The 16,762-nt window shown below is 40.0% G+C and overlaps 1 protein-coding gene across 5 annotated transcripts in view; it reads right to left on the bottom strand.

Moving 5' to 3' along the window:
* Positions 1-16,762, bottom strand: part of MAP3K7CL (MAP3K7 C-terminal like) — a 102,214-nt gene that overhangs the window by 80,557 nt on the left and 4,895 nt on the right. For all 5 annotated transcript variants that reach the window (XM_063803515.1, XM_063803516.1, XM_054675147.2 and 2 more), the window contains 4 exons: positions 12,751-12,855; positions 7,134-7,209; positions 6,948-7,041; positions 6,119-6,261 (listed from right to left, as the gene is read on the bottom strand). In XM_063803515.1, the coding sequence (XP_063659585.1) occupies positions 6,119-6,261; positions 6,948-7,041; positions 7,134-7,209; positions 12,751-12,807 (370 nt within the window). In that variant the 5' untranslated portion in view covers positions 12,808-12,855. The remainder of the gene's footprint in view (positions 1-6,118; positions 6,262-6,947; positions 7,042-7,133; positions 7,210-12,750; positions 12,856-16,762) is intronic.

Genomic DNA, 16,762 nt, shown 5'->3' with positions numbered 1-16,762 from the left:
ACACAAGCTAGTTATTTGCCCTCTCTGAGTCCTAATTTCCGCCTTTGCAAAAAGGAATTATAATACCTCCCTTTTCCTTTATTATTGTAAAGATTAAAGAAGATCGCTTCTTTGAAAGAACGGTGCACAGTGGCACAAGTAATGGAAATTCAGAAAATATTGTGTCCTTCTTTCACATTCCTTTTTTTCTCAAGAAATTTAAAACCAGTACATGTTTTTTAAAAATCATTCCAGCTGCTCCATGGAGACCATATATAAATTGAAAGAATGGAAATAGAGGGGTGAGTCAGGAGACTATTGAAGTTGTCCAGATGGGAGATAAAAATGGCTCAGGCTCAGAGAGTAACAGTAGAAAAAAAGAGAAGTGGGTAGATTTGGGATGCATCTTAAACATAGAGTTGACAGTGCTTACTGTGGAGCACACGGAGAGAAAAATCCCTCTTAAAAATTTTATTTAGCTTATTTCATTCCAAAGAAAGGGAACTGACTCGCTGGTGCTGTGTAGACTGGTGCTCTCCAACAGAACTTTTTGTGATAATGGAAATGTCCTAGATGGTTACTGTCCAGTATGGTAGACATGAGCCTCATGTGCCTCTTGGCACTTGAAGTATGGCTAGTATGACCAAGAAACTAAATTTTTTATTTTATTTAATTATAATTAATTCAAAGTTTTATAGCTATCATATTAGACAGCGCAAATCTAGGTAATATACAGCCTAGATTTTTTCCCTATAATTCCTTCAAATTATACAGATACAACAGTTTATAGAATGTACAGTTTGTCCCCACATACTTTTTTATGATGTTGTCCAACCTTAACTGTTCAACCAGTTTATGTTAATTGAGCTAAAATCTGGGTGCGGGGGGTAGAAATCAACATTCTTTCTACTTCTATTAATCCCAATATTATAACATTAATCAGTAAGCCACTTCTGACCAATTAAAAACATCATATAAATTATATCTTTGCATGTTTTCATTATGTTGCTCCTTGGCTTAATTTATGTGAAATCAATTGCTATGATAACTACATATCGTGTTATTTGACCATAATGTCAACAGGAGAAATGACTAATAAAAAAAAAAACTTGTAAGGGAGACTATGTAGCAAATCTCACTATCTATTAGCCTAAGAACTGAAGTAATCATTACTCCTTAAATATTTAAAAGGTATATCAAGGTTGACGTAAGGGGGTTGACGTAAGGGGTTGACGTATTATTGCAGTGGCAATAATAAAATTTAAAATAAATTTTAATTTTGTTCTACCTCTTATGTTTTATGAACAATAGTAATATTTTTGATTTATAAGAGCCTTTTTCTCTTTTCTTCCCCTCTCTTCTTATTTTTCTTTGGATAATAAGTTCTAAATATCTATCTACTACCCTATCGTTTATAGAACTTCAGTTTCTTCAAAACTAAACTTACCATCTATGCTGCAGTTAAGAAAAACCATGCTTACCATAGTATGCATACTCCCTCCAAATTCCTACTAGATACTCTGAGTGAATATTTTTGGGTTCTGTCTGCCCAGTATTATGTGTCCCTCTTTTCCTGATAACTGCAACTCCTTTCCCACTAAGGTAGTATCCCTTACCCCTACTTGTGATTTTGGTGGGATAGCCAATCACAATACTCCTCTCATCCCCCAGCCACAATCGTTAGCCTAGGATTAAAAATGGTGCTCTTCCAAGTTCCTATCAGAGTTCTTAGCCGAGATTTTATACGTGTTCTGAAAGAAAGGTGACCTCCTTTTTCTTTTCAGTTGCTAAACTGGGTTGCTGTAAACCTTGAACTATCTGTAATCATACTCTGTCATTTCCCAACCATATGAAGGAAGCGCTCCTGAAATGGGGAAGAATAAGAGCAGCACATGGAGGGAAGTAGAAGAGAGGAAGAGAGCAAAGAGATAGATCGGATGATTTCATTTCTCTGCCTGAGGCCAGCTCTACCCAATGGACTTCCCAGTTCAGTAAACCAACAATTTCTCTTTTATACATAAGCTTCTATGAGTTGGCTTCTGGCACCTGTAATCAAATGTGTCCTGTTGAATATAGTGCCTCTCCAAACTCATAGCCATGCTCCCCTTCACTCTCTGTGCTCAGCCATACTTGAACAAAATCTGGTCACTGTGCTCTTTCATTCCTGGGCATTGGAATATATCATCCCTCTGCCTGGAGCCATTGCCTTCAGATCTCAGCTTAAACATCACTGTCTTAAGGAGGTCCTACCTGATTTTTAGAGGTAGGTCATTCACCTGCTATAAACTCTTTGTGCACTTTGTGCTTTCCCTATCATCAACCTCACCCTAGTTATTATTATTATTGCCTCTTTGATGTTTCTCTTTACCACCAGACTCTGAGCTTTGTGAGATCAGGGAACTGCATCTGTCTTATTCACTGATATATTCATTCCCCAGCACCTAGAATAGTGCTTGGCCCAAAGTACGCACTTAAGGTATATTTTGAATGAACAAGTAAATGAATGGTGTTTTCTATGTGTACTGTCAATATATTTTCAAAACTTAGTGTACATTTTCAACCCTACTTCCTAGCAGAACTAAGCTGGTAGACACTAAATTTCCTAAGATCCCACAGCTCAGAAGGCCAATTACCAGGCTGAAAATGTGACTTTCAACTCCTAATCCAGCCTACTTCTCACTATAAACACCTACTTCTAAAAACATTTTTTCATGCAGAAAATCAATAATAAGCTTCTCAGCTGCAGCCAGAGTTGAGTACCACTGTTTCAAAATCACTTCATGTTTCCTCTTAGAAACAGCTGATACTATCAAGTGGCACTGCCCTAATTGTTTTGTGTTTCTCTGCGTATTAATTCTAATTCTTTAAATGAAATTGTTAATTCCTTGACACTTTAGTCTTGCTACTCAAAGTGTGGTCCCTGGACCAGTGAAACCAATAACCCTCCAGGAGCTTTTCAGATATGCAGAATCTCAAGCCCCATCCCAGAACCTACAGAATTAGAAACATTTTAACAAGATCCCCAGATATTACCATGTACAGTTCTCAACCACTGCTCTGGAATAGTCGGTCACAGCAGATGTTTTTGTGCCATAACATTTGTATTCACAGCACATAAGTTGGGAGACCACAGGTGAAGGAAAATACTTAACACTGGCTTTTGAGGAATCAGATGTTGAGGTGGTCAATTAATTCAATGAGCCAAACTGAGAGTAACAATCAGATCTTTATTCTCTTCTACAACAGTGCGGGCAAGAGGCAAAAGAGGGTGGCTCCAGCTCCCCCACATTCCCCTTATCCCCCTGGAACAGCTCTAGGTGAGGATCAGATGGCATGCAGAACAGACAAGAAAATGAGCCCCTGCCCCACACAAAAGGCTCCTGCCTCTTTATAGCCCACAGGCTGGGAAACGGGAAAGGGCTAGGAGTAGAAAGGCGTGGAGTCAAAGTGGAGGAAAGTGCCTCAGCCAAGGCCCCCAACAGACAGCCTCTGAATAGAGACACCTGGGCTAGGCATATAGACACGCATACATGCGGGTGCAGGGGTGTGGGGGTGGGGTGGTGGAACAGAATCTCTTTTTTTTTTTTTTAAATGAATGAGCCTAACCTTCCCTTTCCCTCCCCTCCCCTCCCCTCTGCTCCCTTCCCCTCCCCTTCCCTTTCCTTTCATTTCTGAGAGGATCTGGCTCTATCACCCAGGCTGGAGGGCAGTGGTGTGATCTCAGCTCACTGCAACCTCCGCCTCCCAGGCTCAAACCATCCTCCCACATCAGCCTCCCAAGTAGCTGGGATTGCAGGTGCATGCCACCATGCCCGGCTAATTTTTTTGTATTTTTGGTAGAGATGGGGTTTTGCCATATTGCCCAGGCTGGTCTTGAACTCCTGGGCTCAAGCAATGCTCCCGCCTCGGCCTCTCAAAGTGCTGGGATTACAGGTGTGAGAAGAAAGATACCCGCATGAATCCTTGAATGCAACTCCCTAGAGGAAACCGTAAGGCACTGGCTGTGCACCGAGTCTGGTATGGGAAGGGCAGCTTCTTCCTTCCATGGAGCTTGCCTTGTCATTATCTCAAATCACACATAGATCACACAAAGGATTTTGGCCTAGAGTCAAACTTCTCAACTAGTTGATACAAATTTTGCACCATTTAATAAGATACTACTTTGCTCAGTAGGCTAAGCAAAGTAGTCTATCAAAGCGACCCATGCATAGTGAAGGATTTCTCTCCAGAAATGGTTCTCAAAGAGCAATGTCTGGACCAGCAACATTAGCATCACCTGGGAACTTCCTAAAAATTCAAATACTTAGGCCCCACCCTAGACTTTCTGAATCAGAAAATGTCGGGATGGAGTCCAGCCATCTGTGTTTCGATACTTCCCCCGGGTGACTCTGACAGATGCTAACATTTGAGAACCCACTGCTGTCTAGCAGAGTTTCTCAAATTCAGCACTATGGACATTTGGGGCCAGATAATTGTTGTTGCGGGAAGCTGTTCTGTGGATTGTCAGATGTTTAGACAAGCCTCTGGCCTCTAGCTACTAGATGCTTGTACCATATCCCTGGTTGTGACATCCCAAAATATCTCCAGCCATTGCCAAATATCCCCTGGGGGAAAAATTGCCCCCAGTTGAGAACCATTGCCCTAGAGTAATTACTATGACCTAGATTGGTCCAAGCCTAAAGCATAACATATAAACTTACAAAAATGATATTCACAGATACGTGACAATGTGACATAAACTAACCTTTAAACAGTTTACAGTTTACAAAGCACTTTCACATATAAGTCATTTGCTCCCCACAGTAATCCTAGAAGGAGGGTAATTATCATCATTCTCATCTTAGTGGTAAGGAAATTGAGATTCATACAAGTTACTTGATATGACCAAGGTTACTGCCTGCTAAGTGGCAGAGATGGAACTTAAACCTAGGTCCTTCTCGGCCGGGCGCGGTGGCTCACGCCTGTAATCCCAGCACTTTGGGAGGCCGAGGCGGGTGGATCGCAAGGTCAGGAGATTGAGACCATCCTGGCCAACACGGTGAAGCCCCATCTCTACTAAAAAAAAAAAATACAAAAAATTAGCCGGGCGTGGTGGCGGGTGCCGGCAGTCCCAGCTACTCAGGAGGCTGAGGCAGGGGAATGGCGTGAACCCAGGAGGCGGAGCTTGCAGTGAGCCGAGATCACGCCACTGCACTCCAGCCTGGGTGACAGAGCGAGACTCCATCTCAAAACAAAAACAAACAAACAAACAAAAAAACCTAGGTCTTTCTTTTTCATAAATAAAGAGAATTACCTTATTAAATGAGCTATGGAGGGGTTATTTCTAGTCTTTAACAATATTTGCTCTTGGTAAAAAATTCAGTATTAGCTGAGAAATAATAGTTGTAGAGATACTCTTAACAGATTATTCAATATGAAAAATGGATTGTGCATCCAAAATAAGGGAAGCCTATCTATAGATATTTACACAAGTTATTATATGAGCTATTATTTAGAAATAGAAGTCTTATGATAGTCAGCTGGGAGCAGTGGCTCACGCCTGTAATCCCAGCACTTTGGGAGGACGAGGCGGGCGGATCACTTGAAGTCAGGAGTTTGAGTCCAGCCTGGCCAACATGGTGAAACCCCATCTCTACTAAAAATACAAAACCTAGCTGGGCATAGTGCTACATGCCTGTAATCCCAGCTACTCAGGAGGCTGAAGCAGGAGAATCGCTTGAACCCAGGAGGTGGAGGTGGCAGTGAGCTGAGATCGTGCCACTGCACTCCAGCCTGGGTGACAGAGAGAGACTCCTTCTCAAAAACAAAAACAAAAAAGTCATAGTGAGCCTGAGTCAGAGATGTTGGAGAGATTTGTAATCAGTTAAGAGGAGTAAAAAAACAGCACAGTCGAACAAACTCAGGAATAGTCTTTCTCCTGTAAACTGCAGCCCCTGCCTGGTGAGAAAGTGAAATCACAATCCTAGCACATTGACTGAAGGAGATAGAAGAACATCCAGCACATCGTAGAGCCATTGTCCTGCTCTGACCCAGATCCCTGCAGAATGAGGTGCTGCCCAACCAGCCTTAGGCTCCCATGGTGCAGTGTGTAAAAAGCCTTCAGAACCTGAGACTTCCAGAAAGTGGACGGAATACTCACCCAGAGGGGAGCTGGGGATTTCCATGGGCACAGTAATAGACTTTGGCTTCAGAGTGAGCATCCAATCACCAGTAGCCAACTTGCTGACCTTTGGATTGTCCTCCAACATGGCCAAACTTGTTGCAGAGCATAAAACTGAAATACTAAATAAAGATCAAGGCCAAATCAAAGTCATGATGAGACAAATGACCCCACACAGACCTTTTGATGTCAGTTCTTTTTTTCCCTGAGAAGAAACCTCTTGCCTCCTCTTTAGAGAGGGTTGTTAATGTTCCTATAAACTGGAGTTTAAATCTGGAAAGGTTTCTCATCAGGGGAAAGAGCACTGGGCTTGGACTCAGAATCCTGGATTCCAGTCCTGGATATTCAACAGAGAAACCACTCAGCCTCGCTCTGCCTCAGATTTTTCTTATAAAAACAAAGAGAGCTGATTATAAGAACTCTAGGATTTCTACCACTTCTAGAATTCTACCCTTTACCAACATCTTAAATTTGCATTTAATATACTCCCCACTTGGGAGACACCATGCATAAAATTACAGAAGGCAGGATTTGGAGTCATGCAGGCCCAGCTTGCAATCCCAGCTCTGCAGGATTCTAGCTGGATTATGTTAGACAACTCCCCTAGCCCTCCCCATGCTCAGTTTCTTCATCTTTAAAACAAAGGTGATAACAACAGTATCCAACTCAAAAGGACTTTTGTGAATATTAAATGGAATTATATGTATAAATAATTAATACATAGTACCTGGTACATAGGAAGCACTCAGTAGATGGGAGTTACTATCATGTATTTGAGAATGGACAGGCCAGGTGCAGTAGTTCATACCTGTAATCTAAGCACTTCAAGAAGCCAAAAGCAGGAGGACTGCTTGAAGCCAGGTGTTCAAGACCAACCTGGGCAAAATAGCGAGACTCCATCTCTATGAAAAAAAAAAGAAAGAAAAACTTAGCTGGATGTGGCGGTGCACACCTGTGGTCCCAGCTACTTGAGAGGCTGAGGTGGGACAATTACCTGGGCCCAGGAGGTCAGGGCTGTAGTGAGCCATGATTCCACCACTGCATTCCAGCCTGGGTGACAGAGCAAGGGGCTATATTGAAAAAATAAAAAAGAAAAAAAGAAAAGAAAATGTACACTCAGGAAAATAAAATTGAAGGACTTTTATTAAGAGCTATACCTCATTTTGTGATGGAGGGAACTAGAGTGACTTAAAAATCAACTGGCTAAAAACATTCTATTTTTTAAAATCTCAAAACTGTAAACGACAGTCTCTTAGAGGGAACACAGGCCATTTCTCATGTTTCCTGCATGATTCAAATTGGTGGATAATTAGTCATAAAGATTTCTGAGTAAACAGCACCATTTGGTAATACACTGTTTTCTGCTAGTTTGGTTAGGGATGGAGAAACTGTGAATGAAAAAGGAATGTATATAGATGTGTTGTCCAGTACAGTAGCCACTGGTACCATGTGGCTATTCACAGCTTAAAATGTGACCAGTTCAAGATGAGATGCGCTGTAAATACAAAATTCACGGCAGATTTCAAAGATTTGGTACCAAAAAAAGTAAAATATTCAATAATATGTTTATATTGATTATATGTTGAAATGATAAAATTGGTAAGTTGGAGTAAATAAAATATTTTAAAATGAATTTTACCTCCTTTTTAGTTTTTTAATGTGACTATTAAGCAATTTTAAATTACATATATGGCTTGCATTATATTTCTATTGACCAATGCAGTATAGAGAGGAAAAATAAGAACACACATACACAAAGAGCAAGAAAAAAAACGAAGTCCCGGGGATGTAGCAATTAAAAAAAAAAAAAAAGTGAGGAAGGCCACAGGCTTGATGATCCTGGCTCCATGCAAAAAAAGTCACTAAAATTGATTTTTCTATTAATAAAGAAGCTGCCGGGCGCGGTGGCTCACACCTGTAATCCCAGCACTTTGGGAGGCCAAGGCAGGCGGATCACGAGGTCAGGAGATCGAGACCATCCTGGCTAACACAGTGAAACCCCGTCTCTACTAAAAATACAAAAAATTAGCCGGGCGTGGTGGGGGTGCCTGTAGTCCCAGCTACTCGGGAGGCTGAGGCAGGAGAATGGCGTGAACCCAGGAGGCGGAGCTTGCAGTGAGCCAAGATTGCACCACTGCACTCCAGCCTGGGCGACAGAGTGAGCTTCTGTCTCAAAAACAAAACAAAACAAAACAAAGAAGCTAATAGAGATTGCATTCCCTATGCCTTTTACATATTTCATTTTGTAACATTTGGTAGAAGAAAGAAAAGAGAAGTTGTGCCTTCCTCACTTCTTTCATTGAATAATCTCTTTTAATCTTATAAAACATTGTGTCCTCTTTTGGTCATAAGTGGATGGAAAGACATAAAAATAAGGAAAGTGCGCCCTCTGCAGGCTACTTAGCAATATAGAAATACTAAACAGCAAAGTTCTGTAAAAAATACTGCAGAATGAATAAATGAATGGATGAGTTAACATTTCACATTACTGCATCTACTGCTGTCATCACTGATTCAATAATGGTGAAAATAAAGGCAAGGAAATGGGTCGAATAGTATCAAAATTATTAGGTTATATCAATTCTTTCTTTTTTCCTTCCCTCCTGCCTTCTCTCCCTCCTTCCTGTCTTTCCTCCTTTCTTATTCTCCTTACTCCCTTCCTTTCTCCTTTTTTCCCTTCCTCCCTCCCTCTCTTCCCTTCCTCCCTCCCTCTCATCCTTCCCTCCTTCCTGCTTCCCTCCCTTCCTCCCTTTCTTCCTTCCTTCCTTCCTCTTTTTTCTTGCTTTCACTCTTGAACAGCTTAGACACATCTTGTTTGGAAATCCTATATAAAGGCAAAAGGCCAAACTCAGCCTAGAGATTTATGCTGTTTATTTCAGTACAGTTTCTTTATGAGGTTAATGCTTCATTCATGTTTCTAAATCCAATCTGGCAGACAAAGTAAAGAAATAATAAGGCCACAAACATCACCAGCCACAAACTTAATGGTGTCAAGTATGTGATTATAAGCAGCCCCTAACTTAGGAAAGGGTTACCTTCCCAAAGGCAGTTTATATTTTGGTTGTTTGGAATGAGAAATCTTTTTCTCATTTTTTCTGGGCCAGTTCACAAGGGCACAAATACATATTAACCTATAATGTATGTGAGATAGATAATAATAACATCATTATTTTTACTTTATCAAACACTAATATATAACAGTATTTTTATGGAAAAAGACAAATGTAAGGCCCATCTTGGGCTCTCAGAAGATTATCCTTCTTTCTCCAGGTGGTATGAGCAGTCTTCTCCCAGTTTCTTGATTCAGAGATGAGGGTTACGTCTGGGAGATCCATGCCAGACAACCCCAGGACCAGTGTCTTTTTTTTTTGAGACGGAGTCTCGCTCTGTCACCAGGCTGGAGTATAGTGGTGCGATCTCGGCTCACTGCAACCTCTCCCTCCTGGGTACAAGTGATTCTCCTGCCTCAGCCTCCCAGGTAGCTGGGACTACAGGCGTGCACCACCACATCCAGCTAATTTTTGTATTTTTAGTAGAGACGGGGTTTCACCATGTTGGCCAGGCTGGTCTTGAACTCCTGACCTAGTGATCCACCCACCTCGGCCTCCCAAAGTGCTGGGATTACAGGCATGAACCACCACGCCTGGCCAGTATCTTGTTAGCACTCTTTAGTGCAAAACAAGGAAGCTAACTCACAGGTACAGTCACACCCCCAGATTTCTGAACTGGAGAACAAAGAAAAATTAATATCATCATCAGAGAAAGCAGCGCCCAAATGGTGGACTCTCTCTGCTTTCTTCAACACACACACATGCACACACACTTTCCTGTGTCACCAACACTCATTTTATAGATTGGGCATCTGTAGGTTAAGACTGTCTGTAATGATAACCGGGCTTCAATAGCTTTAAGAAATACAGCACTGGTGTTATGGAATATATTTCCTATTCGCATTTTTATTATTCACAGCGTAATTTAAGACCAATTTAATTCCTTTTAACCTATTAAACAAAACTAGCGTGGTTAAATTAAACTTTGCAGTGTGTAAAATAACTTAAGGAGAGCTTATGAAACGGAATTTGGAATAACCCAGAAATTATATTTATTGCTTACACATAATTCAAAACAGTGCGAAAATGTAATGCAATCTGTAAACTTGTGTTTTTGTCAAACAGATTATATATTTTAAAATAAACACTTGCAGGAAAACACAACAAAAGGTGATAGCATTTATTATTTGCTTTTTCTTATGGTTACATTTAAACTTTTTAATCCAGAATATATACAACAGCCTAAATTGTGTGCCTATTAAAGCTTCACCTCTCATAGTTAAAATGCTGAAAAAAAATAAAAGCATCTATCTTGATCAGAGTTATGAGAACACAAGTGAAATGTTTTTGCAGCTCTGCTCTCTCTTGAGTGCAGACATACACTTTGGAGCTTTTGAGAAATATGGTCCCTATCTAATGCACAGTGGTTCAACGAAGAAGCTCTTACTCACTTAGTAAGTAGATTAAAATACAATCGTAATTTCCTCTTTGGGAAGCTAAGTGTAGTTTTAAGCTATAATCTTTATGTGATTCCAGGTGTGATGTACAGAAATCTCATAGTGTTGTATAGCATGATCATTAAGAAAATGAGCACGACCGGGCGCGGTGGCTCACACCTGTAATCCCAGCACTTTGGGAGGCCGAGGTGGGCGGATCACGAGGTCAGGAGATGGAGACCATCCTGGCTAACTCAGTGAAACCCCGTCTCTACTAAAAATACAAAAAATTAGCCGGTCGTGGTGGTGGGAGCCTGTGGTCCCAGCTACTCAGGAGGCTGAGGCAGGAGAATCGTTTGAACCCCGGAGGCGGAGCTTGCAGTGAGCGGAGATCACGCCGCTGCACTTCAGCCTGGGAGACAGAACAAGACTCTGTCTCAAAAAAAAAAAAAAGAAAAAGAAAATGAGCATTAGATTTACAGTTAAATCCTGCATAAACCATTTAGGAGATATACGACCTAAGACATAGCTTAACCTCTCTGTTCTTTAGCTTCTTCATCCAAAAACTGGGGTTCATTCATTTATTGAATACTTAACATGTGCCAAGCACTGTTCTGAGAACTGGGAACATAATTAAGGAACATATTTGGTCCAAATTCTCAGGAAGATTACATCCAAATTGGCAGAGATAGAGAGTTTTTAAAAGTAATTAATGTGAAAATGTTTAGGGAGTATTAGCTTTTAGGATAAAAATAAAATAGGGTGATGTAAAAGGAATATTGAGGAAGTTCCTGAGGACAGAGTTGTCAAGGAAACCCTCTCTGGGGAGATGAGATTTAATCTGGGACCTGAAGGAGGCGTCAACCACACTAAGGTCTGGGAGAAGAGAGGTCCAGGCAGAAGGAAAAGCTGGTGAAAAAGTCCAGCAGAGAGAATGAGTGTGGCATGTCACAAGAACAAAAAGAAGGTAGTGTGGCTGGGGCAGAGCAAGTGGAAAAGACGCAGGACATGAAGTAGGCAGGAGCTAGATCATGCCACTCCTTAGAGGAACTGGTTTAGAGTTTGGTTTTTATTTTAAGTACAGTTCAAAGCCATTGGAGGACTTTCATCAGGATGGTCGTGAAGACTGAGATAACACGCATAAAGCACTCAGCACAATGTGCAGAGTGAATACTCAGGAAAGGGGGACGTCATCATAATCATTGTTGATATATGATAAAACCCTAACATACAATATGTGAAGTCCAAAATATTTATTATTTTAAAACTCAGGGTCAAGTTATTGCAAGATTAATGAAGAAAGAACAGGGCCTTAGCAGAGGATAGGAGTCTATTGCCAATCACCACCTGGCCAAATTCTCGTTACTGTGGGGCAGGCTTTACTATATTTCTTGCCATCATTATCATTCTCACCATCAGCTTTATTATCAATGAAACTTAAGTAAAATCTTAGGCCAGCACTGCTCATCACAGAAGTGAAATGTTGATCAGCCTAGAGCAAAATGAATCTGAAGGAGCAATACTCAATGCTGTGGTCACTATGAAATGACACCAACATTCCTTAATTTCCCCCAGAGCATCATCAGGTAAGCGGACTTTCTGTTTTCCAAGCTGGGTGGGAATCCTTCCACTCATTTTCCAGAGCTGGTGGGCAGCAAACACTTACGGGGCCATGAACCTCGAGAAGTTCATTTCAAGCTGGAACTCACATAGATGTGCCAATGATTTTTCCTGGCCACATTTTATCATCTGTGCCTGCTCTTTCTCTAAGAACACCATATAAAGCAGTCCTTACTCCACGGATCATTTAGTTTACTAAATCATGGTTTATTTTTTCCGCAGGATATCACATGCTATTTTAGAATCAGTTTTCAAAAGGTCTTAAATGACTTGGCTCAAAATTGGTTTTGTATTAAGGGAAAGAACCGGTGTCCCAGAGTTTCAATCAGCACCTTAACAAATAGTCTGCCGACCTCCCACAGATTGCCAACAGTAACGGTTAGCTGAGACTTCCAAGGTCCATTTCTCTCTGCTTCTTTCCTACATTTTTCCCACCCTGTTTTCACTGAAAACAGGATTATAGTCGACAGTTTTACAGGAAGGGGTTGGGGGAAGGCAGACATACCTTAAGATCTGCTGCCTCGTTCCACATAACTTCTAAAGGTGCAATCAGCTGAACCATCTAGTCGCTTTGCATGACAGTAATTTAACCACTCAAGTTGTCTTTCACCTGGGGGATATAGAGAGTTATGATTCTGCATCAAAGCCATCGCAACATTCCTTCAAACAACATACTAACCATGCCGTTGGCATTCAATTAATGTTAAATACGGTAACATTTCATTCACATACAATATTGGGGAGAACGAGGTTTTCTACATAAATGAATTTTGCAGACAAGCAAAGCTCACCCCAACAAGAACCAAAAGATATTAGTCAACTTTGAATCATTTTTGATAGAATTTAAATGTTTTTTTTTTTTTTTTTTTTTTTTAGACAGAGTCTGGCTCCGTCACCCAGGCTGGAGTGCAGTGGCACGATCTCAGCTCACTGCAAGCTCCGCCTCCCGGGTTCACTCCATTCTCCTGCCTCAGCCTAAATGCACTTTTTATGTCCAATGACCACTTAAATAAGGTGCAGGGATCTTTATTTTGTTCATTCATAGCCAATGATCACTTTAAGCATAATACACGGCTACATGCAATGCAATGGTTTCACCTAAAAGCCTCAATTATGTTTCTCAAGTTCTGGTGAGCAAGTCTCCTTGAAGCATGTCAAGCCCTTGTTGGTCTAGCTGTCACTTTTGCTACTATTGGCAGGTTTGACTGCTCTTGGCTTGCACATTCCCACCCCATTCTCATTTGCTCTGTGTGAGAAGATTATAAAACTTACGAACCTGAGCAGTATTACTTTACAACAATTCTCAGTCCAGAAGGACCCCGGTAAGGGCTTAAGGGTTATTCCATATCTCAAATGAGAGAAAATATGGGCTTAGAGACAGGCATTTTCCTTGCTGACTTTTTTTTTCCTTTGTGAATTTTTGGCAAAGTCTGAGAATCATCTTGAGATAAGTCACTGTGCATTATTACATTTCCCAAACATATTCTCTTCTACTTCTTGTTTCTCACTTGCATTTCCTAAATAAACTTTCTTACTCATCTCAGAAAGTTAATTTCTAATTGCTTTTAGACTATATTTGCCTAAGTTGTCAAAAATCGCTGTGTGATGATGTCAGGGAATGAAAAGATCTTTTGGAAGGATTTTTGGTAACCATTACCCTCCTTCTTCATTGAGATTCCTGATGTGATTTAACTTTCACCTCGATGGTGCATTTGGCATAGAGTCAGAAGAGTGAATATCTGGTAAGAAAGAAAATAGTCTAATCAAATAGCAATGAGAAAATGTAATTGCTCTAGCAGGCTGCTACATAAATAGACACATAGATCCTCCCTTGATTTTATTCCCCTGAGGCTAATGACTGACCCTAATGAAAATCCCAGAGGAAATCATTGTAATAAAAATAGCCAAAACATTAAGAACAGGGCAAGTGAGAATGATGATGGCTGATAAGCATTTGAACCATCAAGCATCCTTACTAATCCAACTACAAAAATAAGTACTGGCTCATGGGCTAAGTACCTAAAAGAAATCAGGGACCATCTTACATGAATCAATTAGTGTGTAGACCTTAAGAAAAAATATTCTACAATGACCCTCTAGTTCCCATTATTGTTTTTAATAGAATCTATATATAGTAATGTAAGAAGGTCTCAAGATTGCTTTTTATGCTTTAGTGTTGTGCTACTTATGATGTGGTAGTGTTTCTAGTTTAAGCCACAAATTATAAATTCTTCCTTCTAAGTAAAAAACAAAATCATTCTAAAGTGAAATTGCTAATCCCTTTAATCAACCCCAAACCATCTGTGAATTCATAAACTAGCAATTTTGGAAAAAATATATATATACATATTATACATGTCATAAAATATATACATATACATGTGTGTATACATATGTTATATACAATTATATATTATATATTATAATATTAAATGATTATTTCAGAATTAGTAAAACAGAGATATATATATTACATAAACAGAGATGTAACATTATATATATTACATACACACACACACATATATACACACACACACACACACACATCCCAGCTGATTCCATAAAGAACTTGATGTGGCTTACAAAAACAAATAAAATCACTAAGGATTTTTTTAAGTTGAGATAGTCTGAGCAAAAAAGAAAGAACAATCAGGAAAATAGTAAAACCAAATGTTAAGAGTGGTAGACAGAAATGTTGCACCAGAGCCCTGTAGAGTTGGTAGAGATGGGCTACACATTTGGCTCTAAGTTTCCAGCAGTTAAAGAGAGAAACAAAAACATTGGAAGATTCATAGCGGCCATAAAATAAAAACCATGGTTGAATGCTGAGATAAATTTTTCCCACAGGTCATATAAAAAGGATACCATGTAATGAAATGATTGACATCCATTAAAAACAGGCATCGAGTAGAGATAACAGTCTATGATAGTTGGCCGTTCCTTTTAATTTTCCTTATTATAAGACAATGGCATGATACCAAAATGCAATTTATCAAACTCAGTCCTCCAAAGGACTAAAACTTTAATGGTCTGGCTTCATCTGAGGGCAAAATTAATTATCTAAATGGGAATGTACTGCATGGCATTGACGGAATTTTGCTTAAACATAAATTTTTGCAATGAGGCATTTGATAAGGATTGGATAAGGAATGGTTAGAAATTATCTTCTCAAATCGGAGTCCAGCGGGCAGATTTCTGTGTAATAGAGTAAGGCAAAGAAAATTGAGGAATTGCCCAAGGCAAAACACCCAAGTACCTTTAGAAAGGACCAATATCATGCCCTCCAAATATTTCCGAATTCATTTCAAAATATAATTAAATGGGAAAGTAAGACACCAATGATATGTGACACAAAGAATGATGACACTAATGTTTAGCTAGAGTTTTTTCAATACAGATATTAATAGTCACCTGCTGTGGTGGCTCAAGAAAAAAAAAAAGCTCAGTGAAACATCAAAATGACACCTTAATTTAAGCAATATTGCTTTCTAGTGAATCCTGCAAGGTAAATTGATCCCAGTATTTTCTTAAGAAACTTGTTGAATGAAGTTGTTGAACACCAAGTAAATGAATGGTGGAAAACTCTTGCCAAAAGCAGGGACTGGGGTTTTAGAGTGGCCGTGGTAGATTGACTGCACTATTGTCCTCAACTTACGTGCCTCCATGTATCTACAGCCTTTGATACTGCCCTGCCACACTGATCCTGGGTGTGGCCACATAACCTACTTCAGCCAATGGGCTAGTAGCAAATTTAACAAGGTGCTTACACATTTCTGCTTGCTTCCTTGGCACCCTCTACTTTCATGAGAGCAAGCCCAGGTAACCTACTAGAGGCTGAGACCATGGGATGCACAGCTGAATTGTTCCAGCTGAGACCTCCAAGCCTGCCAACACTGCTCCCCAACCCCAAGCCCACCCACCAGCTGACTGCAGATACATAAACAATCCCTGCCTAATACAGTAAAGCTTGGTCAGATCAGCCAAACCACCCAACCAGTCCTAGGCATGTGAGAAATAAGAAGTAGCTGTTGTTTTAAGCCACTGAGATTTGGAGTAGTTTGTCACACAACAATCGCTAACTAATGCAGTGCCTGAACTTAAGCCATTTCTTTACGTAATATTAGGAAATAGGACCAAGAGCTGCTAGAGTCATCTATGAACTTAATAATATTAGTAGATAATACTTATTACTTTTACTCTCAGTGGAAAGAGGGACAGATTCAGTTAGCTCATCCAAAAGTAATATTATATTATAAAACAAAAAGAAACAAGGTAGTCAAAACATCCCTGTTTTATTCATTTTGAAATAATCATTTAACTTATCAAACCCAGGTCTTTGCACTGGTGTTAAGATGCAAATTCTACATAAGAATCAGGACTGGGTTCAATGTTGTACGTAAGCAGGCTCGCCTACAACTGGTTCCTATGCACAGAATCAAATATTGAGTAAAGATCAGTAAAAGCTGCAAACAATCTTATCTTGTTATTGAAAGATTTCTGCATAAAATATACAGAAG

The sequence above is a fragment of the Pan troglodytes genome, chromosome 22, assembly GCF_028858775.2.
Source record: "Pan troglodytes isolate AG18354 chromosome 22, NHGRI_mPanTro3-v2.0_pri, whole genome shotgun sequence".
Classification (NCBI taxonomy): Eukaryota; Metazoa; Chordata; class Mammalia; order Primates; family Hominidae; genus Pan; species Pan troglodytes.
Note: the sequence above shows the minus strand (reverse complement) of the source record. Positions and strands in the feature narration are given on the sequence as shown.